Source organism: Nycticebus coucang, chromosome 20 (assembly GCF_027406575.1).
Source record: "Nycticebus coucang isolate mNycCou1 chromosome 20, mNycCou1.pri, whole genome shotgun sequence".
NCBI lineage: Eukaryota > Metazoa > Chordata > Mammalia > Primates > Lorisidae > Nycticebus > Nycticebus coucang.
In genome coordinates, this window is record NC_069799.1 from 37,982,937 (window position 1) to 38,007,330 (window position 24,394).

The 24,394-nt window shown below is 47.8% G+C and overlaps 3 protein-coding genes across 7 annotated transcripts; all 3 read left to right on the top strand.

The window, feature by feature from the left end:
* The first annotated feature begins 3,789 nt into the window (after positions 1-3,789).
* On the top strand, positions 3,790-10,725 carry LOC128572599 (protein Mdm4-like). Its single transcript, XM_053572581.1, is given in 4 exon segments — positions 3,790-4,184; positions 4,187-4,214; positions 4,216-4,714; positions 10,600-10,725. Coding segments are annotated over 4 exon segments (711 nt in total). The 5' UTR covers positions 3,790-4,126.
* Positions 10,726-10,812: 87 nt separating this feature from the next.
* On the top strand, positions 10,813-16,030 carry MRPL55 (mitochondrial ribosomal protein L55). 4 transcript variants are annotated; one of them, XM_053572612.1, is made up of 4 exons: positions 10,813-11,037; positions 11,867-11,951; positions 12,271-12,472; positions 13,041-16,030. In XM_053572612.1, the coding sequence occupies exons 2-4, from the start codon at positions 11,926-11,928 to the stop codon at positions 13,197-13,199; spliced, it is 387 nt and encodes a 128-aa protein (XP_053428587.1). In that variant the 5' UTR covers positions 10,813-11,037; positions 11,867-11,925; the 3' UTR covers positions 13,200-16,030. The 4 variants fall into 4 exon arrangements, with proteins under 4 accessions (XP_053428587.1, XP_053428583.1, XP_053428584.1 ...); XM_053572608.1 differs by having other exon boundaries at positions 10,813-10,998; positions 11,864-11,951; positions 13,041-16,029; XM_053572609.1 differs by having other exon boundaries at positions 10,813-10,998; positions 13,041-16,029.
* Positions 16,031-21,179: 5,149 nt separating this feature from the next.
* C20H1orf35 (chromosome 20 C1orf35 homolog) lies at positions 21,180-24,077 on the top strand. Of its 2 annotated transcripts, XM_053572801.1 has the most exons (8): positions 21,185-21,426; positions 21,537-21,687; positions 21,836-21,881; positions 21,979-22,058; positions 22,133-22,205; positions 22,348-22,433; positions 22,891-23,019; positions 23,107-24,076. In XM_053572801.1, exons 1-8 carry the CDS (start codon positions 21,333-21,335, stop codon positions 23,234-23,236), a joined length of 789 nt encoding a protein of 262 aa, XP_053428776.1. In that variant the 5' UTR covers positions 21,185-21,332; the 3' UTR covers positions 23,237-24,076. The 2 variants fall into 2 exon arrangements, with proteins under 2 accessions (XP_053428777.1, XP_053428776.1); XM_053572802.1 differs by lacking the exons at positions 21,836-21,881; positions 21,979-22,058 and having other exon boundaries at positions 21,180-21,426; positions 23,107-24,077.
* Positions 24,078-24,394: the final 317 nt, after the last annotated feature.

Below are 24,394 nucleotides of genomic sequence, written 5' to 3' on the forward strand. Positions count from 1 at the left end.
GGAGGTTGCTGTGAGCTGTGGCAGCACAGCACTCGACCAAGGGTGACAAAGTGAGGCTCTGTCTCAAAAAAAAAAGCCCCCATCCCACTTCCATGATAACCCATTAATCTACTAATCCATGAATAGATTAATGTATTCATGAGGGCAGAGCCCTCCTGACCCAATCACTTAAAGGCCACACTTCTCAAAACTGCCACATTGAGGATTGAGTTTCAACAGGAGCTTCAGAGGGAGTAAACATTGAGTCTATAGTGGGAGTTAATAGGGCATCTTGAGGCTGGAGGATTCAATAATTCTGGGTTTAGCTTATCAAAAGCCACATCTTCAGAATCTCGAACAGTAGGGTCACGTTTGGTGGTCTTCAGCAGAAAAGTTGGGCCAAAAGTGACAACCTGGAGATCCAATAAGCCCAAGAAGCTCACAGAGTTGGTGCTTAGTTTTGTGTTTGAGGAATTGTAAGGTGCTTTGTATCTGGTCTAGGTCTGAGTGTGGTCCACTCAGAGGAAAGTAGGTGGCTTGAATATTTCACTTGGGTTTTTACTAGTTGTAATTTTTCCTGAGTAACTTTATGGACTTTGGCAACTAAGAGTTCTCAAAAGTCTGTCTTTCTCACATGATGCCTGTGGGAGACAATAGAGGAGAAGGTCATCCACATGTTGCAGTAAAGTGGATCCTTGAGGGAAAGTAACATCCTCTAACTCAGCCTTTAGAATTTGCAAAAAGCACGAGGAGCTCCCAGCGAAACCTCAAGTGCACTATTGGCCTTCCCAAGTAAAAGAAAAAAGGGTTTGCCTGGCTTCATCACCCAGACTGCTCAGGAAGGCATAGCATAGCATACATCACTAACAGGGAGAACTCACTGTCACGTAGGATTGGATCAATGAGGTATGAGGGTTTGGAACAATTGGGTGGCAGCTTACAGCAGCACTGCCTGTTGCACAAAAGTCTTGGACAGATCTGTGGCCATAAAGTTTTTTGCTGGCACTATCAGGGTGTTTCAGGGACTGGTACATGGGAATATGAGACATTGTTTATATTTTTCAGTGATGGGTTTGATTCACAGAGCTTACTTATTTAATGGGTCAAATAAGAGAAGTGGGAGATTCAGGAGGCTCTAGGGTAGAGTTAATTCAAGATGGCTTGTCAAATTACACAATTATTTCCCCCTTTTGGGACAAAGAAACTCCCACATGTTTTCGAAAAACTATCAGCCAACAAAGTGCACAAGGACTGAATTACTAAGTAAAAAGGTGGGTGTCCTATAGGGATCTGAGGGGCAAGGGATCAGGTTGGATACAGACAACCTACAGTTTATAAGAGACACTCTCTATTCTCACTTACTCCAAGATAGGGGCCAGTAGAGGTCAGTGATGTTGAGCACTGAACGTATGACTTGCAGCATCTATAAGGACAGGTAGGACCTCATTCCTGATCTTAAAGAGTTGTTTCCCCAAGAAAGGTGAGTGGAAGGAGAGAAGCCCTTGCAATTCTTGGGAGAACCATTTTGGGGAATATATATTGGGAGGTTCTTGGGGGAGTGGTCCAGTGTCTGGGTTTTTTACACAAATGGCAGAGGCCAAAGGATTTTGTTTTAGGGCTTCCATCCACTGTAGCTGGCAATTGAAAATACCAGTAATTTTCTTTTTATTGGTATTCTTCATGGTAGAGGTTGATGGGCCCTATTTACTGAATGTGGGATGAATGGGGTTCTTCATTCTCCATGGGTCTTTTTAACAAGCCAGGAAAGCTCTCAAGTAAGTCCATTCACAAACAGGTTTAAAGACAACTCAGGTAGAATTTACATCTACAAGAAGTCTGGAATTTCCCTTAAAGACTCTAGAAGCCACCATGATAATTCTGAATCAGGTCATTAGTTTCTTGGGTATGAGCTTGAATCTTGTTCCAATCTGTGGCTCTAGGGAAGATTTCAAGGTTAGCTATGTGGACTTTTGCACAGATTTTGAGCTTGTTCCCAGCATTGGGGCATTTGTTTCTCTAAATCAGTGGTTCCCAACCTTCCTAATGCCTCCTAATGCTGCGACCCTTTAATACAGTTCCTCATGTTGTGGTGACCCCTAACCATAAAATTATTTTCATTGCTACTTCATAACTGTAATTTTGCTACTGTTATGAATCATAATGTAAATATCAGATATGCAGAATGTATTTTCATTGTTACAAAGGGGTCATGACCCACAGGTTGAGAACTGCTGCTGTAAATCCAGTTCAGGGTGTGCCAGGTTAGCTTTAGCCATCGAGTGTTAGGCTTGGCCTTCATCAACAAGCATGTGAACCAACTGGTACAGATTAGAGCAACTGGGCCAACAAACCTAGATGACTACGTGAATCCAAGAGCAAATCCATCGGATATTCAGTGACTTTGAGCAATTCCTTAGCAATTGCTCAGAGTTCAGCATTAGTTCAAGGAACATAGGAGACTTGGGTTTCTCTAGGCTGTCAGTGATCACAGAAAGAGCTGTAGGAAGGGGAAGAGGAGGTCATGGGAGGAAAGAATCTGGGCCTCTAATGCTTTTTTGGTCTTCCTTTGTTTATCTATCTGCTGGCTTTGAGACAGTGTTTCATTGTGAGACCATATTTTGAGTTCTGAATGTGGTTTGAAGCCTCAAGATGCCAAATGAAATATGTGTCCTATTCAGACTGTCTCACTCAATCGGTGCAGCCTCCTAAATTTAATTCTAAGAAAAATAAACTCAGAGATTTTGAATGATCTTCACAATGGCCATTGGAGGTCTAACTTGTTCTTGATGTAATTTGCCCTTCATTTTAAAAATGTACACAAGGATGTGCACTAGAACATTTGGACGTGCAGCCAGCTGGAGTCCCTGCAGGAGAGGTGTCCTGGCATGCCTGAGAATTTGGGGATTCCATTCTCTTATTAGTCTCTTGAGAGCAAAAAGAAAATCCTGGCTGGGCATGGTGGTTCAAACATGTAATCCTACCCTGTTTCCCCGAAAATAAGACAGTGTCTTATATTAAAGTTTGCTCCCAAAGATGCGCTAGGTCTTATTTTCAGGGGATATCTTATCTTTCCTGTAAGTAGGTCTTATTTTTGGAGGATGTCTTATTTTCGGGGAAACAGGGTAGCACTCTAGGTGGCCAGGGCAGTTGGATTGCCTGAGCTCTGGAGTTTGGAGTTTGAAACCAGCCTGAGCAAGAGTGAGACCCTATTTCTACTACAAAATAGGAAAAATTAGCCAGGCATTGTGGCAGGTTCCTGTAGTCCCAGCTACTCAGGAGTTCCAGCAAGAGGATTGCTGGAAATCAGGAGTTTGAGGTTGTTGAGAGCTATAACGCCAGGGCACTCTATTCAGGGTGACAGAGTCTCACTCAAAAAAAAAAAAAAAGGGGGGGGTGGGGGGGAGGTCTATGGTTCCAGAAGCCTCATCAGAAGCTCTTGTGTGCGGGGGGGGGTGGGGGGGGTTGGGGGAGGCTGGAAGTTGTGACCTCATTGCTCGTCATTTCAAAATGCTGCTGAGGCTTTAGGGCCTGTTGTTGCCTACCCCTCTTACCCCCAGCCGGGCTCTCTCTTTTGGGAGAGCTACTAGGATGTCCGAGAAAGCTGATGAAACAGAGAATCCCCTCTGAGAGTCATCTCATTTTATGAACTGTATAAAGGAAAAGGATTCTTTATTTTGACTTTGGGGGAGATGGGAGCAGAAATAGGGGAAGATTTTCAATGATAATACAAGTATACTACACAATAAAGACAGTTAGCAAATGAAAGACCCGAGCACCCTCTGTGATATGCTAAGCAAGAATCTTGTCACTTTAGCCACTCCTACTACAGATGCTGCTCAGACTCTTGCTCTCGCACAGGATCACAGTATGGACATTCCAAGTCAAGACCAACTGAAGCAAAGTGCAGAGGAAAGTTTCAATGCCAGGAAAAGAACCAAAGAAGGTGATATTCCCACACTGCCTACCTCACAGCATAAATGCAGGAATTCTGGAGAAGGATGTGGGTACTGCCATTGTTTCAGATGCTACAGATGACTTGTAGTTTTTGAATGAGTCAGTATCTGAGCAGTTGGGTGTTGGAGTAAAAGTTGAAGCTTCTGGTACCGAACAAACAAGTGAAGAAGTAGGGAAAGTGAGTGACAAAAAGATGATTGAAGTGGGAGAAAATGAAGACTTTGAGGACTCTAAGTCTTTGAGTGATGACACGATGACTCTGAGGATGAGTGGCAGTGTACTGTACTGTTTCCATTGCTGGGCTTTGAGGAAGGATCGGTATTCAGATTGTTCTAAGTTAACCCATTCTTTTTCCACATCTGATATCACTGCCATACCTGAAAAAAAGGAAAATGAAAGAATTGATGTCCCTGATTGCCAAAGAACCATTTCAGCTCTAGTTGTTAGACCTAAAGATGTATATATAAAGGAAGAAAATGCCAAACTTTTTGATTCTTTCAGTTCGGTGGAACTCTTGGATTTGGGTCACAATTCTGAAAGCCAAGAGACCATCTTAAGCACATTAGAACAGTCAGATAACCTTTCTGAACAGAGAATGGATACAGAAAACATGAAGGATTGCCACAATCTCTTGAAGCCTTGTAGTTTATGTGAGAAAAGAGCAAGAGACGGGAACATTATTCATGGGAAGACAGGCCATCTTGTCACTTGTTTTCATTGTGCCAGAAGACTAAAGAAGTCTGGAGCTTCGTGCCCTATTTGCAAGAAAGAGATTCAGTTGGTTAATAGGTTTTTATACATAACTGAATCAATGAATTACAGAGAAATATTAAGATGGCTAGGTCATGCATCACAATGTCAGTATTGAGCATCTCTACTCATTGTGACCTATTGCATCGTTCATTTATTTGTGTAAACATCTGTGTTGCAGGACATTTTGCTTCTAAACTTAAACTTGACAGCAAGTTCTTCAGAACTATGTGAAAAGATGACACTTGATTCTCCCTCTAAAGATGAGGATCTGGAAGGGAACAACTACAAATACAAACATAAAAGTACATTTATTCAAGGGTAGTGACTGTGGCTCAAAGGAGTAGGGCGCCAGTGCCATATGCCAGAGATGGCAGGTTCAAACCCAGCCCCAGCCAAAAACTGAAAAAAAAAAAAAAAATAGAAGACAAAAGTACATTTATTCATTCACTTACTAAGTTATTTGAAAGTTAATCCTTTCTTTAGTTAATTTGATTACCCTACCCTTCTGTTAGGTAATGTTTTTAGGCATCAAAAACCAAGGTAGCTAGTAGCAAAATATTAGAGCTAACAATGAAAAACAAATGATCTGATTAGTCAAGTTTTAAAGTGCTGTGGATCACTTCATGTTAAAATCAGGCTGCATGGTTCAGAGAAACCATAAGAAAAATTCCTGAAAAACAAGAGAATTCTTCCATGTATATTTTCAAAATTGAGCTCTTATTAACACGTAATAACGTGTTCCCTTCTGGAGACTTAATAGAAATCTGAGTATCAACCTCCCAAAAAGCTATGTAACATTTCCTTGATTTCAGAATATTCCCTTTCAGGCAGTCCTTCAATCCTTTCATGACTCTCACCTGTTTTCTTTTTGCACATCTTTGACATCTAAATTTTAAAAATTTAAGTACTTAACAAAAATGATATACTATCTAATATGTTGTATATTATATATGCGTTAAAGATTAAAAAAAGTGGGGGGTGAGAAAAGAAAATACTATGGGTCCTACAAGGAAATTAGGGGTTGGGGCAAAATGTTCTGCTTTCACAAGGGTGCCTTTTACACACTTGCTTTTACTCATTTTGCTTGGTGAATTCATTGTCTGACCCATGACCACAGGGCCTTTGTTGCATGGAAATGTTCCTGAAACTGGCAGGACCTCAGTGGTAATTTTGCCTGTCAGTGACTAATTTCTCCTTTCACTGGAGTTTTTGACTCTGGAAACTAGGGTCTGTCACAAAATGGTAAGCACCCTATTGTCTCTTTGTATTTTTTTTTTTTTCTTTTTGAGAGAGTCTCAGTCTGTTATTCTAGATAGAATGCTGTGGCATCATCATAGCTCACAGCAGCCTCAAATTCTTGGGATCAGGAGATCCTCTTTCCTCAGCCTCCTGAGTAGGTGGGAATACAGGTGCCCAGCTAGTGTTTCTATTTTTAGTAGAGATGGGGGTCTTACCCTTGCTCAGGCTGGTCTTGAACTCCTGAGCTCAGGCGATGTACCCTCCTCGACCTCCCAAAATGCTAGGATTACAGGTGTGAGCCACCGCGCCCGGCCCCTGGTGCTCTTACATGCTTCACCTGTGCCCAAGGTTGCTGTTATTTTGCTTTCAGAAGATGTTTAGAAACAACAAAAAATTGTTTCTAACAAATTAGAAAAGTCTAACTTACGTGCCAGGGGCCAAAAATGAAACATACTCACCAGAGAGGGTGAGATGTCCTCAATAGAAATAAATTCCAAATAAAGTCAGAGAGCTCAACCAAAAGAAGGGAGTTCCAATCAACAGAGGACTTACCACCCAGGGGAAAGATAACTCCAGGAAGTGGAGAATACAGTGGGCTCAGGTGGGCCCTGCACACTGCTCCAGAGGCCTCCAAGCCAGGAAAGGATCTTGTCCTTAGTGAAAACTTGAAATGAGCAAGAGAGAGACTGACCATCTAAACACATTTATTTGGGAATAGCAGGTGATCACAACCTAACGTGTGCTGTGGTGGACCATAACAGTTTAGAGTTGGGGGGTGGCACCTGTGGCTCAGTGAGTAGGGTACTGGCCCCATATACTGAGGGTGGCAGGTTTGAACCTGGCCGCGGCCAAACTGCAACAAAAAATAGCTGGGCATTGTGGCAGGCGCCTATAGTCCCAGCTACTCTGGAGGCTGAGGCAAGAGAATCGCCTAAGCCCAGGAGTTGGAGGTTGCTGTGAGCTGTGACAGTATGGCACTCTACCAAGGACAATAAAATGAGACTCTCTCTAAAAACAAAACACAAAAAACAACAACAACAAAAAAATTAGAGTTGGGGTGAGAAAAACTTTGAAAGGAAAAAAAGGAAGTTCACGTGAGCTGTTTTGAAACAAAGAACATTGGTTACAGGGGTGCAGGTGGTGGCGGTTGTTAGTTGGTATTGGCTAATGCTAGTACTAGAAGGTCTTCATAGAAGTGGCTGAACTGTAAGGTTCTGGGTGGAAAAGTCACCCACTTACGCCACAGCTCCAGGCTGGGCCACCCTACTCCCCACTGCAGGGACATGATCCATCCCACTGCACTGGTTGTCAGGGTGAAAAAAGAAACTCAAAGAGACAGGCTGTCTAGAATAAATTTTATTTTTTAGCAAAGGGTTGCAACCCAAGTGCATGTTTGATATTGCAAAATATATCTTTGGTCCTCATTGTAGGGGCTCGGAAACCAATGCCCCCAAATATGGCACTTCTACACACTGCACTGAAGAAGCCGCAGGGTCTTTTTGACCTCCCCGCACCCTGTCCTGTCTCTCAGTCCTCTTTCTCTCCCAAAACACAGGATGAGGTTGTTCTCTGAAGTTACTTCATCTGCCGACAGTCCAGATCCACCAATGAAGAAAGCAATCTCTGAGTTTCCATTAACTGAACTTGTATCACAGGAAGAAAGGCTGAAGTCAGTCAACACATCTGAACAGACTTTCATTACAAACTTTTGTCCACTGTGCAGGCCCACCATACAGACTTTGTCTCAGGCCATTGTATGTTCTTCAAACCCATTGAATCCCCCTATAAATCATTTACTGCCCCCTAAAATCATCTACCCTTCCCATCTTCCTTTCCCCTAAGAAGTAGGGTAGATGTGTACACTGCATTGTTGGGCCTGGAACGCCAGATCGCCAGCCTCGGCCTATCTAACTGTCCTGACGTGGACTGCTTTACTACCTTGCTCAGGAACAACTCCCCTTAGGTGCCAGAGGGCAATTCCTCTTAGCAGGAGAGAATGAGACGGTCTTCAAGGGAGAAAAACAGTCTTAGTAGGAGAGCGAATTTTAGCAATCTTTGTAGAAGGGTGCAAGATAGGCGCCCTCCAAGCAGGAGGAGCAAAAGAGAGTGAGCGAGTTCGCGAGAGAAATGAATGAAACCAAACTAACCGCTCCTGCAGCTATTTATACAAGTGATTCTATGGCTATTTGCACCGGTGGAGATTGCCAAGCACTAATGCTCGTGCTCTCATATTAAGGAGCCCACCACCAAGGTGTTATTGAGATGTTATATCACAGGTATTTCTTATGGTTACAGTGTTCAAAGCTTAACTCTTGCTTCTCCTTCCCTTGAGTCATCTGGTCTCCTACACTACATGGTTGAGTCATGACTAATTTTCCCTTGTGTATGCCAATAAATTTGTATGCCTTTTTTTTTTTTTTTGCTCTGTTGCCTTGGCTAGAGTGCAGTGGAGTCTTCAGAGCTCACAGCAACTTCAAACTCCTGGGCCCAAGCAATCAACCTGCCTCAGCCTCCTAGGTAGCTGGGATTACAGATGTGGGTCACCATACATCTGGCTAAGTTTTCTATTTTTTTTTGTAGAAATGGGGTCTCACTCTCACTCAGGCTGGTCTTGAACTCCTGACCTCAGAGATCATCCCACCCTGGTGTCCCAGAGTGCTATGATTACAAGCCTGCGCCATGCATCTGGCCCATTTATCTGTTGCTTAGCAGTGAACCTTCAGAGGGCAAAATGGGAAATTTTCTCCTGGTCCCTCCACCATTTCCTAGAATACCACTCTTCAGATCCTTAGAATCTCAAAAGTGTCATTTTTTTGTATGATAATGAGTTATAGGGTGGCTGAGACCCCCTTGATAGCTTCTGAATGCAGTTGGTCAGGGGAAAGACCAAGGCAGGATTAGAGGATTGGGACTTCCATCCCACCCACAACCTCCCAGGAGGAAGAGTGGCTGAATGTTGAGTTGATTTAATCAATCATGCTTATGTAATGAAGCCTCCACAACAATCCAAAAAGACAGTATTTTGGTGAGCTTCCAGACAGTTGAACATGTGGAGGTTCCTGGCAGGTGACCCCCTGGAGAGGGCATGGAAGCTCTGCGCCTGCCCCTGCACCCTGCCCTCTACACGTCTTCATCTGTATCCTTTGTGCTATCTTTTATAATAAACCACAAAGCAAAAGTGTTTCTCTGAATTTTGTGAGTTGCTCTAGCAAATTAATTAAACCCAAGGAGAGGTGGTGGGATACCTGATTTATAGCCACTTAGGTCAAGAGCACATGTAAAATCACCAGGAGTGGTGGCTCATGCCTGTAATCCTAGCACTCTGAGAGACCGAGGTGGAGGATCACTTGAGCTTGGGATACCTGATTTGTAGCCAGTCAGGTCAAGAGCACATGTAAAATCACCAGGAGTGGTGGCTCATGCCTGTAATCCTAGCACTCTGAGAGGCCGAGGTGGAGGATCACTTGAGCCTGCAGAAGAGTGACACTTCTTCTCTACTAAAAATATAGGTTAGCCAGGTATTGTGGTGGGCACCTGTAGTCCCAGCTACTCAGGAGGCTGAGGCAAGAGGATTGCTTGAACCCAGGAGTCTGAGGTTGCTATGAGCCCTGATGATGCCACAGCATGCTAGCCTGGGCAACAAAGTGAGACTCTATTTGTAAAAGAAAAAATAAATAGGCAGAAGTAAACCAGTTGCAACTGGTATTCAGGTAGGTAGTGTTAGAATTGATTGGAATTAGAGGACATCCAGCTGTTGTCCACTGCAAAATTGACTGCTTTCTTAGTGTATGGGGAGAATTCTGTTTCTAGGAAAGATGCGCAGAAAGAGTCCATTAGCTCCAGAGGCTCAAAGCGGGAGTGGTCAGCAGTTCAAGGTGGAGATGCTACCTAGTACTAGGCAAGTGTTCCTTCGAGAGCATCGAATAAACACTTGCCTAGTACTGTTTCTGAATGTAAAAGAAAATAGAAATTCTTTAGAAACAGTTCTAATCTCACAGGAGTAAACTGGAGCCTCCTCTCCATACTGCCTTTTCCGCCCATGTTTTGTTTGTATCCAGATTTCCTCGCACTATCTGCAACTATTTTTTCCAGTGACAGGACAGATTAACAGAGTTTATTGACAGAAAGAGTAACAGAAAGATTGATAAAAGCAAAAGAGGAGGAAGCAAAAAGGGGAACAGAACCTCAGGCAGTGGAGGGAGGGAACCCAAGCGGGAAGTCCCATGCTATCTGCAATTTGCACAAGACAAAGCAGCACTGGTTTCAGAAGCTTCTAGCACAGCTGGCCGTAGTGCTCTGGGGGAGAGACCTGTCCTAACCCAAGTATCCTATCTGAACCACTGAGAGCGGGGGGCAGGGGTGGGGGTGGGGGAGACGCCGGGGCGGGGGGTTGGGAATTCCTAGGATCAGCTTTATTTCCGAGGTACTAGGGAGACTCACAGGGATTTCAGGGATGCCAAGTGTGGGAGCGGGTTCTTTGTAGCCTTACCCCATACCATTTTGGTTAGGTTGTGGTGACATGACTTCATTTTGTTATCATGAACTCCCGCTAAGGCTTTCCTCGGACACCTTTGGCTCACTCCCGGTCTTCCCCCAGCCTCCCCGAGTCTCTGGGTCTCCCCTCGGTTCCCGGGGCCTTCTCTTGGCCTTTCCGCTCCTCGGGTCCTCCTCTAGGCCCACAGTTTCTCCCTGGATCCTTCCCGCCCCATCCTGCGCTGCCCAGCAGGGACTGAGGCCACATCCTCACCAGCCTCGCCTCTGTCCAAGTACTACACTGCGCCGCATTGGCCCTGCGCATAAGGCTTGTCCCGGGCTCCAGCTCCTCCCCAAAAAACCCGCGGCCGCGAATGGCCTGGCTCCGCCCAGACAATGCGTCACCACTGCGCGACGCTGCGCGGGCAGCTTTCGTATGGGTTGTGGGACTAGAGTATTGCAGGTTCGGATTCTATTGTGACCCTCTGCGTGGCCTCATCCCGGGCCGCAGTTTCCAGCCTGCCATTGGGGTCCCGCACTGCCAGGCTTCAAGGCTTCTCCCCAGCGACGGTGGCGGCCGCAGGTTGACTCCTCGTGCGGGCGAGCAGCAGTCTCGCAGCGGGAGGCTAGGAAGGAGCTGTGGGTGAACCTGTCCCAGGACCCTGTCCCTGTGGGGTCGAGGGGGTGGGGCTGCACTTGTCCTTGTAGGGTCTAGCGGGAGAGAGGCTGGGAAGGGGGTAGAGGGGTGTACCTGTCTCGGGTTCCTGGAAGGAGATGAGAGAGGCAGAGGCTTTCCCATAAAACCCACCTGGACAGTCCCTGGGTTTCTGTCCTGGTGAGGTCGAGAGGGAGGGAAGTGGTGAGCCAAGGCCTCTGAGCAGGATTTCCATTTTAGAAACAACAGCATTCCTCCTTTCTGGTCCCCTCCTTAGTTAGGGAACCCTTGCACTCGTCCACCGTGCAGTCTTATTTCCTGGAGTCTGTGTATAGGAAACGCTTGGCTTTCACGTCGGCTACCTCAGCACAGGCTCCCCTGGGAATCGGGGAACATAACCAAGCAGTCCTGGGCCTCTCTCTCCTTCTGTAAACAGGTGTGATTATCCTCACCTCACTGGGTTTTTATGAAAACTAGCAATGACCTTAGAAAGCAAAGTGTGACCTAAGCTCTACCATTTAAGCTGCAGTCTGTTCAGAACTGGTTCCCTGGCTTGGTAACCCACTAGAAGGGACAGCCTGCGCCCTACCACAGATTGACTCAGAATCTCTGCTTTTAGAAAAACCTCTCCAGGTGATTCTAATCTGAGAAAGACAGAGGGTTACTGTGAGAGGCTGGCAAGTTACCCAGTGATTTCATGCATGTTGGAGGTAGATTGGGGTCTGTAGCTTCATTCTGGGTTGGGATTTAATGAGGACCAATTAGGTGGAAGAAATTTCTTTATAAAAGATCTCTTCTTTCCTTGCACAGCAGGTTGCACACCAGCACACGTTACTGACCACTTCCACGTGCCACTGGGGCTCTGAGGAGGAATGAAAGCTGTGGGCTGCCTGCTTGGGTAAGCAGGGACTTACAGGCCTCTTGGGTTTACTGTCAAAGGCTGCCCCAGGGAACCCTCCTCTTGTCATCAGGAGAGGGCTTTTCTAAGCTTGCCTGGTCTTGGCTGTTGTCCTCTGTCCTCAGTGCTGGAAGACTGTGCCTAGAAGTCTCTTCCTGGTGCTGGAGCTAGGGCTGCTCTGACCATGCCTCAGAAATCCCCAGGCAAATCCTGCCCCTGACATGGATCACCAACTCTGTTAATGTTTCATGAGGCCTGGCAGTGACCCACATCTGCCCCAGCACTATCCACTGACAAGTATGTGTGTGTTTGTTTGCAGCCTGCTGAGGCAGAGCACTGTAAAGGCAGCCGGCCCTGTGCCCTGTCATCTGCACACCTCCTCCTGGTGGGCTGACAGCAGCAGAGCCTCACTTACTCGTGTGCACCGCCAGGCCTATGCACGTCTCTACCCGGTGCTGCTGGTCAGGCAGGATGGCTCCACCATCCACATCCGCTACAGGGAACCACGGCGCATACTGGCGGTGAGCTTTCTGCACCAGGCATTCCCCGATGCCTGGCTAGGTCCCACGGCCGGGTGGCTGGGATAGTGACCAGGCACCTTGGGATGGACAGGTGGCTGCAGGGAGAGAACAGCTTGTTGGGGGGAGTGGGAGGGAAGGTCAGAACTCACTCCAAGCAACAACCTCAGATAAGATTAAAGAGTTGTGTGTTTTGAAAAATATAGAAAGGCTTAGTGCAGTGGCTGTAATCTGTAGTCCTAACACTCTGGGAGGCTGAGCTCTTGAGTTTGAGACCAACCTGATCCAGAGTGAGACCTTGTGTCTAAAAATAGCTGGGCATTGTGGTGGGTGCCTCTAGTCCCAGCTACTCAGGAGGCTGAGGCAAGAGAATCACTTAAGCCCAAGAGTTTGAGGTTGCTGTGAGCTATGACACCATAGCACTCTACCAACGGTGACAAAGTGAGACAGTCTCAAAAAAAAAAAAAAATACAAAAAGTACAAAAAAATTTTTTCTCTTAGAATGAAAGCTCTGAAGGGAGAGAAAGTCCAAAGTCCCAAGCCACACTGGTGTGTTTGACCTCTCCTGCAGATGCCTATAGACTTGGACACCCTGTCCCCTGAGGAACGCCGGGCCAGGTTACGGAAACGAGAGGCTCAGCTTCAGCCCAGAAAGGAGTATGAGGAGGAGCCTGGTGATGACTTTGATGTGGAGCGTTACCGGCAGTTCTGGACCAAGACCAAGAAGTGACCATGGCTGGATTGGCAAGAAATTGCCTCAGCGATTTGCTGGGACTAGATGGTATCTTTTGTTAAATGACACTTTCTGGAAGCCACTGCTTCAAGTCTCTGTGTCTTCTTCCCTCTTGGAATGCAGCTCTCCTTTCTGAAAAGCACCAGTTCAGGTGCACAAAGGCTTTAGGATTGGTTTAGGTCAAACCTGTGGGTTTAGGACACTGCTTCAGGGCTATGGTGCATAGGGACAGCTTGGCAGGAGACACTTAATACTCTGCAGCCCAGTTACTGATCTCTTGACTGCACAGCAGCCCTTGGGTGGTGATTAGGACCCAGACACCATCCTCAGCCAGGCAGACCTGAACCATTCAGAACCATCCAGACCCATCCAGACCATAGCAGGCCACAGCTATCAGTGACCAGGCTGCCTTGGGCAAGGACCTGCCCCTCCAAGGGTTCCCAGGGGAACAGTCAGCCCTGGTTGTCCCTGACTCCTTAATGGAGTCTGCAGAGCACTGTAGTTACATGCAGCCACAGCAGATCCAAACACCCCAGCTGCATTTGCCCAGGAGTTGATATCACTAGACATGGGAGGGCACTTTCCAAACTCATATACCAGACACAGGCTCAGGATATTGCAGGAGGCTAGGCTGCTCTCTTTTCCCATTGTGGGGCACTTCAGGGCCCTGGGCCAGCTTCTGGTCTCTTCCTCATCACAGCTCTGTGCCTTGGGGCTGCATTTTTTCGTATCCTAGGGCATGTCAGGCCCTGTGGCTGCATTTGAGGATACTGGCTCTTGGGCTGTGTCCTCCTGAAGATCCAACTCTGTTTTGGTGGGTAGCTTTCTAGGGTAATGGGGGAGGTGGATTTACTGTCTAGGGTCACCCTACACTGATAAGGCTTGTGGTTGTGGGCAGCTAAGCAGGGCCCCATCTTACAGACCCTGTTCCTGGTCCCTCTGTCTTCCCTCTTGTCCTCAGCTCCACTGAGCAGATCCTCATGGGGATATCTCTACCCCTGCATCTGTCCCCATGACTTAGCAGTGCCTGACCTTGTGGCAGTGCCATGCACTTTCTGGCCTTGCCTAGGAATATGGGGTACTCACAGCTCTGCCCAGCAAGGTTCCCACATGAAGGCTCCCAGACCTCTGTCCTCCTGGAACTGCAGGCTACACTCATCCACCCAATTGCAACCCTGAGTCCCCAGGCCATACATCCTCTACCCTATGACCCCTGGATGGCTCACTGGCCTAACAGGCTCAAAACTGACCTGCCCTTCCCCCACCAGCCTGCTTCTCCTGTGGACAGGTAGATGTAGACACTGTCTTCAAACTGCTCAGAACAGAGCCTCAGAATGGTCCTGGACTCCTGTCCCCCATCCACCTGGCCCTCAACCCACTCTCCCCACTCCCGGCCACACCTTATATCCAGTCAGTGGTCAGAGGTAGCAGCCCTGCCTTGTCCACCTGGCCCAAGTTCACCCTGGCCTGGCTGAGGCTGTGGCCCCCAGGAGACACTGCTCTGTGCCCCTGAGAGCCTTCCTGGGAGTCACCTGGTCATCCTCTGTGTACCTCCTGGACTCTACGTCATGCAGCTGTCCCCCCTCAGGACTTGTGATGTATGTTCCTACTTGTGGATGAAGGCTTATCCTGGTGCCTTCAATAGGAAAGTACAGGGTATCAATTAATTGAGTAAATGAGTGAAGGAGTTCCCACAAGACAGTGCTCCAAACCTTCCCAGAATGGGGTCAGTTTGGATTCCAAAGAATCACTGAACGCCAGGGTATTAGTCCAGGGGTGAAGGGGTGGGGAACCAGCAGCTTTAAAGCTGCATGTGGTGTTTTGACTAAAACCAAATTTTATAGAGCAAATACTTTTATCTGTATTAATACATTTTTGTTCTTTTATATTTTCATTTTATTATTATTATTATTATTTTTTGAGACAGAGTCTCAAGCTGTTGCCTTGGGTAGAATGCCGTAGCATCACAGTTCACAGCAACCTCAAACTCTTTTTTTTTTCACTTTTTTTTCTCACTTTATTGCCTTCAGTAGAGTGCTGTCGTGTCACAGCTCACAGCAACTGCCAACTCCTGGGCTTAGGCGATTCTCTTGCTTCAGTCTCCCAAGTAGCTGGGACTACAGGCGCTGGCCACAATGCCTGGCTATTTTTGTTGTTGTTGCAGTTTGGCATGGGCCGGGTTTGAACCTGCCACCCTCAGTATATGGGGCTGGTGTCCTACCCACTAAGCCACAGGTGCCGCCCAACCTCAAACTTGGGCTCAAGCGATTCTCTTGCCTCAGCCTCCCAAGTAGCAGGGACCACAGGCACCTGCCACAACGCCAGGCTATTTATTGTTGTTGCAGGTTTTTTTTTTTTTTTTTAGACAGAGCCTCAAGCTGTCACCCTGGTTAGAGTGCTGTGGCATCACAGCTCACAGCAACTTACAACTCTTGGGCTTAAGCGATTCTCTTGCTTCAGTCTCCTAAATAGCTGGGATTACAGGCACTCACCACAATGCCCGGCTATTTCTTTCTTTCTTTTTTTTTTTTTTTGGTTGTAGTTGTCGTTGTTTGGCAGTCCCAGGCTGGATTCAAACCTGCCAGCTCTGGTGTATGTGGCTGGTGCCTTAGCCAGCTGAGCTACAGGTGCTGAGCCTTGTTGTTGTAGTTGCTGTTGTTATAGCTGGCCCAGGCCGGGTTCGAACCCACAGCCTCAGTATATGTGGCCAGCACCCTTACCCACTGAGCTACAGGCGCCACCTCATTTTATTTTTAAAATGAACATACTTAAAATACAAAAGAATTGGCGCCCGTAGTACAGTGGTTATGGCACCGGCCACATACACCAAGGCTGGCAGGTTTGAACCCAGCCTGGGCCTGCTAAACAACAACAACAAAAAATAGCCGGGTGTTGTGGGCACCTGTAGTCCCAGCTACTTGGGAGGCTGAGGCAAGAGAATCGCTTAAGCCCAAGAGTTTCAGTTTGCTGTGAGCTATGATGTGATGGTACTCTACCCAGGGTAACAGCTCGAGGCTCTGTCAAAAAAAAAAAAAAAAATACAAAAGAATAAGTTTCAGTGGAATAATCCTCTCAGATTGACTGGCACAATTAGAACATTAGTAACCCTGGGTGACACCTGTGGCTCAGTCGGTAGGGTGCCGGCCCCATATACCGAGGGTGGCGGGTTCAAACCCGGCCCCAGCTGAACTGCAAACCAAAAAATAGCTGGGCGTTGTGGCGGGTGCCTATAGTCCTAGCTACTCGGGAGGCTGAGGCAAGAGAATCGCTTCAGCCCAGGAGTTGGAGGTTGCTGTGAGCTGTGTGATGCCACGGCACTCTACCGAGGGCGATAAAGTGAGACTCTGTCTCTACAAAAAAAAAAGAACATTAGTAACCCATAGGGCTAAATTGATGGCTGCCATGCTCATGATTTATTGATTTATTTCTAACTCACCTGCCTGCCTGGTACCACTGCCTCTTGAGGCTGGTTGGCAACAGTTTATGGGGGGGTCTAGTACACCAGTCTGTTATCAGCTTTTTTTTTTTTTTTTTTTTGAGACAGAGTCTCAAGCTGTCCCCCTGGGTAGACTGCCCAGGTGTCACAGCTCACACAACCTCAAACTCTTGGGCTTAAGCGATTCTCTTGTCTCAGCCTCCCAAGTAGCTGGGACTACAGGCATTCTCCACAATGCCCGGCTATTTTTTTGTTGTGGTCATCTTTGTTGTTTAGCTAGCCCGGGCTGGGTTCAAACCCGCCAGCCTCAGTGTTTGTGGCTGGCGCCCTACCCACTGAGCTACAGGCACTGCCTGTTATCAGCTTTTGACAGTGGGTGCACTCTGTTTCTATTTAAAGTGGAATTTGTGAATAGTTGCACAGCTCAACAGTATTTTTTTTAATATTGTCTGCTTAACAGCCCATCATGTCAAAAAAGATCAAGAGAATACTGAAGGAAGAAAACTGATTTTTTTTTTTTTTTTTTTGGCTTTTTGGCCGGGGCTGGGTTTGAACCCGCCACCTCCGGCATATGGGACCGGCGCCCTACCCCTTGAGCCACAGGCGCCACCCAGAAAACTGATTTTTTAATGAGTAATGGGAACTGCAATCTTATTATTATTATTATTGAGACAGAGTCTGTTTCACTGTGTTGCCTCAGCCTAGCTCACAGCAATTTCAAACTCCTAGGGTTAAGTGATCCTCCTGCCTCAGCCTCCTGAGTAGCTTGGACTACAGGCACCTATCACAACACCTGGCTAAAGGATCACAAATATTTTAGATTAGGGAGTTGTGTGAAAGGCCGTAGTATGTAAATAAAAAGATGAAAAGCAAAACCCAAGAATTCTTTCAAGCAGCAATAAAACCTGGAGATAATGCCACTGAAGCAACTTAAAAAGTAGGTTATGTATTCAAGAAAAGACGGAAGCCGTTCAGTGATGTAGAAATTGTGAAAGAATGCATAATATAGGGTGTTAAAGTTATAGGATGCTTAAACTGTGATAATGTTTCAAAGTACAAACTGCCTCTTTCAAGAGGAACTGTAAATGATAGGCAATATGTAGCCTTCATCATACAATACTTCAAAAGGAAAATATGTGTTACTCATCACTTTGGATGAATCAACTGCTAATTCCAATTCAGCAGGTTTTATACTTCAGTTGGGTCATAATGGAAGATTTTTTTCTTTGCTACAAAGAGTTACTCTTGCAAACAGACCGCAGGGAAATAGATATGGTCAACAACTTTCAGATAAATGTCATGAAGTTGGACTGAATTTGGTAAATTTAGCAGACAAATGGTGCACCTTCCACGACAGAAAAACATGAAGGGTTTATTGCACAGATCAAAAAAAAAAAATGTTAACAGATCCAGATGTTCTCATTTCATTGTATCCTGTATCAGCAAAATATCTGCTAAAGCTATTCTTTTTTTTTTTGACAGTCTCACTTTGTCACCCTTGGTAGAGTGCTGTGTTGTCATAGCTCAAAGCAACCTCAAACTCTTGGGCTCAAGCGAGTCTCTTGCCTCAGTCTCCCGAGTTGCCGGGACTACAGGTACTTGCCACATCACCCAGCTGTTTTTAGAGATGGGGTCTCTAGTTCAGGCTGGTCTCAAACTGGTGAGCTCAAGCAATCTGCCCACCTTGGCCTCCCAAAGTGCTGGGATTACAGGCTTGAGCCACCGCCCCGGCTAAAGGTACTATTTTGAGTGACACTTTGTAACAAGTTATAAATATTGTTAACTATATTGGTGCAAATGCAGCAGAGCATCATCAGTTGGGTAACATGCTTAAGTTGAAAGATAAGGTGGATTTATAGTACCATTCTGAAGTTCATTAGTTGTCTCAGGGTCAGGTATTAACTAACATTTTCTCTCTGCCAGAACACGTAGTTAAATTTGATAAAGAACAGAATCAGGAATGTGAATTTTTTTTTTAGTTTCATAAGGCTTTTTATTTGTGAGTTTTTAAATTGTTCTTCTCCCTTTCTACTATTATGCCTTAAATAAGCTAGCAACCCTAAAAGCAATGTGAATTGTTGAAAAATTACAACAGCAATGCAGCATTTCTGTGTGGTATGTTAAATCAAAATGACTTGAAAATCATTTTGGTAAAGGTAAAACCAAGTGTACATATGAAAAATTTAAGCATTCTGAAAGAAAATTATTGCTTTTAAAGCACCTCTTCAAAAGGAAGTTTCAATACTATTCAGCTATTAAAAAAAATGGAGACTTTATATCCTTCGTATTAACCTGGATGGAAATGGAAGACATTATTCTTAGTAAAGCATCACAAGAATGGAGAAGCATGAATCCTATGTACTCAATTTTGATATGAGGACAATTAATGACAAGTTTATGGGTGGGGGGAGGAAAAGCAGAAAGAGGGACGGAGGGAGGGGGGTGGGGCCTTGGTGTGGGTCACACTTTATGGGGGCAAGACATGATTGCAAGAGGGACTTTGCCTAACAATTGCAATCAGTGTAACCTGGCTTATTGTACCCTCAATGAATCCCCAACAATAAAAAAAAAAAAAAAAGTAAAAAAAAAAGGAAGTTTCAAATGAGTATTTTCCCTCGTTAGCAAAAGTCAGTGATGAACAGGATGATATATGCAAATCATTTGAACAGCTGTTACAGACCTACTAATCGGAGAATACAGTAAAAGATTCACCAACTTTGAGAATTGTGACACCACACTCAAATTAGCGTATCAGCCTCACCTAGTTGATGTTACCAAAGCTTCTATAGGACTACAGATGGAATTGATTGAGTTCTCAGCAGGTGATAAAAGTCACTGTCGGATGCTAAGAAAAATCCAATGGAAACATGGAAAAATGCAGTCAAATACCCATGCCTTCAGCAACATGCCCACAAAATGATTTCTTGCTGCAAATCTACATTCTCCTACCTAACCCAAATCATTATGCCCTTAAGGTTACAAATGACTGTTACCCACCTACAGAATCAACTAAAACTGTGGACCTCCATGCTGCAATCAAATATTCAAATGCTTTCCAACAAAAAATGGACACAACAAAGTAATTAAAAGGTTACTTAACTTTAAAATTAACAAATACCTTTCATTTTTTGAAATTATTATATGGATTTTTCCAAAATAATGTACATTTTTAGGCATATCTAATTGAAGTTTTTTGTACGTGGCCTTATTTGATTATAGCTAACTTAATGTAGCCTTCCAATGTGTGAAGTTCCCCACTCAAGGTGGGTGAGTTGCTTGAGCTCAGGAGTTCAAGACCAGCTTGAGTAAGAGTGAGACCCCCATCTCTAAAACAAATAGCTGGGTGTTGTGGTGGGAGCCTATAGTCCCAGCTACTCAGTAGGCTGAGGCAAGATAATTACTTGAGCCTAGGAGTTTGAGGTTGCTGTGAGCTATGACACCATGGCACTCTACCAAGGGCCTCAAAGGGAGACTCTGTCTCACACATATATACACGCACACACAAAAAACAGTTTAACTACTTAGCCATTAAAAAAATGGTGATCTTTTATAACCACCTGGCTGGAGCTGGAGCCCATTCTTCTAAGTGAGGTATCACAAGAATGTAAAAATAGGCCAGGCGCAGTGCTCATCCTGGTAACCCTATCACTCTGGAAGGCGGAGGCAAACGGATTGCTTGAGCTCAGGAGTTCCAGACCTGCTTTAAGCAAGAGCAAGACCATGGTTCTACTAAAAAAAGAAAAACTAGTTGCCAGTGCAGTGGCTCACACCTGTAATTCTAACACTCTGGGAGGCCGAGCAGTTGGATTGCCCTGAGCTCACAGTTCCAGTCCAGCATGAGCCAGAGTAAGACCCCCCTCTCTAAAAATAGCTGGGCGTTGTTGCAGCGCCTGTAGTCCCAGCAGCTACTTGGGAGGCTGAGGCAAAAGAATCACTTGAGCCCAAGAGTTGGAGGTTGCTGTGAGCTATTATGACCCAGCACTCTACAAAGGGTGACAGTGAGACTGTGTCTCAAAAAAAAAAAAAAAGAAAATCTAGCCTGGGTAGGAACGAAGGCCTAAAGTCCCAGCTACTACGAAGGCTGAAGCAGGATTGCTCAGGCATAATAGGTTGCTGTGAGCTATGACACCATCGCTCTATCGAGAGTGACGGAGTCAGACTGTCTCCAAAAAAAAGGTCTGATGATTTTTGTTTCAATATTAATGCTGGTCATTTGCATTTAAACTCTAAAGGGGAGGAGGTATAGCGAGGCATGTCCGTTCCCCTCCTTCCCTTCAGGGCCGGGAACTCAATTTAAGGCTTGTCTGCGGCCCTCTTCGCCAAAAGTGGCTCCGTTTAGTTGGGATGGGGCTTGGAACTTTATGTCTGTCTATCTGTACCGGACACGCTGACTTTCCGCAAACCCTTGGCCCCTGACTTCCCACTGCACAGACCGCGTGCACCAGGAGGGGTCAGAGCAGAGCGCGGGCGCCCAGGGCCCGAGACCGCGGTGCGCAGGCGCGCGTCCGGATGCAGGGCGCAGTGCCCTAGTGCCGGGTGAGGGTGACGCGCAGGCGCGCGGGTCCCCCACAGACAGTGCGAGGGCTCCCTGCCGGCGCGGGCGTGACGTCACAGAGCGCGGCGCGGGAGGAGGAGGGCCAGACAGGGTCGAGATTCGGCGGTCGGGGGTCGGCGGTCGCTGGCCGCGGGCTGCCATGTTCGGCTCCAGCCGAGGCGGTGTGCGCGGTGGACAGGACCAGTTTAATTGGGAGGACGTAAAGACCGATAAGCAGAGGGAGAACTACTTGGGTAGGTGTGCGCCGCGGGCGGGGTCCTGAGTCTAGGGTCCGCAGGAGGCCGGTCGGGGTCCGGGGTCCCGGCGGGGAACGGGCTTGGGACTCACTATTCCTCTCCCGCAGGTAACTCGCTGATGGCGCCCGTGGGTCGCTGGCAGAAGGGCCGCGACCTCACCTGGTACGCCAAGGGCCGGGCGCCGTGCGCTGGGCCAAGCCGCGAGGAGGAGCTGGCAGCCGTGCGGCAGGCGGAGCGCGAGGCGCTGCTGGCCGCTCTGTGAGTGTCCCCAGGGTAGGGACTGGGGGAACGGGGACCTGAGGGGTTCTCAGGGGCTGCAGTAGAGAGGGGGGTATTGCAGGTAACTGGGCGGCGGAGGACGAGGAGAGTCCTTCGCACTCTGACGCCCGCCTCGGTCCCCTCGCAGCGGCTACAAGAATGTGAAGAAGCAGCCTACCGGTCTGAGCAAAGAGGTAACTCCCTGAAGTGGGCGGTGGCGGAGAGCGTGGTGTGGGCAGCGTCTAGTTGACGGGTGTTCCCTGCCACCCGCCCCTCTCCTGTGCCCTTCAGGACTTCGTGGAGGTGTGTAAGCGGGAAAGCGGCGACCCGGAGAAAGGCGTGGACCGGTTGCTAGGGCTAGGCAGTGCCAGGTGTGGCCGCGTCCTGGGGGTATCGGGTGGGGCCGGGACCCTGCTGGACGGCACTGATCTCCGTCTCCCCGCAGTGGCTCCGCGGGACGCGTGGCACTGTCCCGGGAGGACAAGGAGGCCGCCAAGCTGGGGCTTGCTGTGTTCACGGTAATCCTCCTCCCCACTCAGAATGCGGTGAAGTCCGGTGTGTGTGTTGGGGGGGGGGGTGTGGAGGCGGGAAGCCTGGGTTGGGGGATATTCCCTGGAGCGCCTGGGGGACGCCCCTCCCTAAAGCGTGGCTTGGCTGCAGCACCACCGCGTGGAGAGCAGTGGGCCTGGGGCCTTGGCAACTGCCACCAGAAAGAAGCCTCGAGCAGAGGACCAGGCAGAGGCCAGGTGAGCTGCCCTGCCTTGTTCTAATACGCTCTCTTTCTGGTTTCCCCTCCTTCTGAGTTGTCCCTGGGAGTTTCTTGGGGTCACCTTTGGGAGGAGAGGGTCCCAAGGCAGGGAGGGCTGCCCAGTATGAGCCAGTGCTATGGGGTGTACTGCAGGAGGGCCTTCGGGGTGAATCTACCTTGTGTGGGGTCATAGTAGGCACTCCCCCAGGCAGGAGAGCAGAGTGAGGTGGGGCAAGTGGGTGTTGTTGTGACTCAGCATTTTGTGTCTTTGTGGTACCCACTGGTGGTACTATGTGTGTCTGTCCAGCCCCTGAAACATGGTCCACTTGGTTGAATTTTGCATTAGTTTTGTTTTAACTGACTCCTTAGTGGGCGATGGGCTCCTCTCCTCCAAAGGGGACCCGCCTAGGCTGGAGCCTTGCTGGGCTGAGGCCCATTCTGTGACCACCTTATAGCTCTGAGGGTCACAAGAAGAGCAAGAAAGAGAAGAAGAAAAAGAAAAAGAAGAAACACAAGAAAGAGAAGAAGAAAGACAAGGAGCACAGGCGGCAGGCTGAGACCCCCTCACCCACATCTCCTGCTCGGTAGGCCTGGCTCTGCCACTCGGTTGGGGCACTGATCCATCAGTTTTGAGCGTCTGACCCCTCTACCTGTCTGGTGTGTCTTCCCAGGCTTGGATACCACCGCCACGACGACTCTGACTCCTCCTCCCCCTGCTGCAAGAGGAGGAAGCAGGGACACAGTGGGGACTGTGGGAGAAGCCTGTCCGGCAGGAGGCATGACAGAGACTCTGATAACTGAGTGCTTGTCCCACTCTGCCTTGCCCCTCCTGTTTGGGTGAGGGCTGTTCTCTTGGAGTGGCCCTGGGCTTAGCCTGCTGGGCCTTGGAACAAGGCCAGCCAGGCAGGCCCGGCCTGCTTCATGAAAACTCCTCCAGGGTAGCAAGGCCTGGGTGCACAGGGAACCCAGCAGGTTCTTAGGGGAGTATGCCCTGGCCTAGCCTGGCCTGCTCTGAAGGTTCTCAGCCCATAGACAAAGGTCAACCTGCCCAGGAAGTCCCAGCAGAGACCCAACTCTATATCCTGTCTGTAGCCTCAGTGCCCTAACCCTGTCCCCAGTTTAGCTGTGGCCATGGAGGGTCACTTCTATTTTTCTTTATATTGACTCTCACTCTTTGTACTTAAATAAATTTATTTTACAAGCAAACTTCATTGCATTAATTGCAAGGTCACTGTCGGAAGGCACTGAGACTCACTCTGAAACTGGGTAACTGCCAGGGCCTGGCCTTCCTGAATGTGTCCAGGGGAGTTAAGAGTCTTCCCTATGTGCAGTCAGGACCCAGCTGACACCCAAAGGCAGGCTGAGGGCCCAAGAGTGCAGCAGCCCCTTCAAGTAGGAGTTGGGCCACCTCCCCAAGACCCTGCTGGCCCATGGGAGTCCAGCTTGGCTCCTCACAGGGAGGGCACATGTCCTATCTTTGCCTGGGTCAAGAATGATTGTAGCTACCCTAGAGCATACATGGCCACTGGGCTGCATGGTATAAAGGCACTGTATAACCAGGCTGAATTCCTTATGTATTTTCTTGCTTCTGATTAAAAAAAAAAATTAAATGCTTTCCGAGGACCTGGAGGGATATGGCTTGTGTTGCATTTATCTCTGCCCTCACCTGTGACCACCCGAGATGACATCATCCCCTCCTCAGCCCCTCACATTGCCCAGAAATGGAAGGCCTTGGGTCTCCTGGTGGCCACACCCCAACAAAAGGCCCCCCCCAGGCTGCTCCTCACCCCAGGGAGAGGCCTTCCCCTGATGGGTGCAAAGTACCCATGAGTTGGCAGTGGCCCTGCCCACTGGTGCAAATGCATGAGGTAGGGCCCTTGGGGAGAGGGTGCAAAGAAGAGACCAGCCAGGTCCAGGCATGGATTCCTGGTGAGAGAAAACCCACTCCCCTGCCCGGCA

Coding starts and splice junctions, on each gene's coding strand:
- MRPL55 (XM_053572612.1), top strand. CDS start 11,926: ATGAAAGCTGTGGGCTGCCTGCTTGG. Junction 11,952..12,270: donor GCTGTGGGCTGCCTGCTTGG/GTAAGCAGGGAC, acceptor GTTTGTTTGCAG/CCTGCTGAGGCAGAGCACTG. Junction 12,473..13,040: donor AACCACGGCGCATACTGGCG/GTGAGCTTTCTG, acceptor CCTCTCCTGCAG/ATGCCTATAGACTTGGACAC.
- C20H1orf35 (XM_053572801.1), top strand. CDS start 21,333: ATGTTCGGCTCCAGCCGAGGCGGTGTGCGCGGTGGACAGGACCAGTTT. Junction 21,688..21,835: donor GAGGCGCTGCTGGCCGCTCT/GTGAGTGTCCCC, acceptor GTCCCCTCGCAG/CGGCTACAAGAATGTGAAGA. Junction 21,882..21,978: donor CTACCGGTCTGAGCAAAGAG/GTAACTCCCTGA, acceptor TGTGCCCTTCAG/GACTTCGTGGAGGTGTGTAA.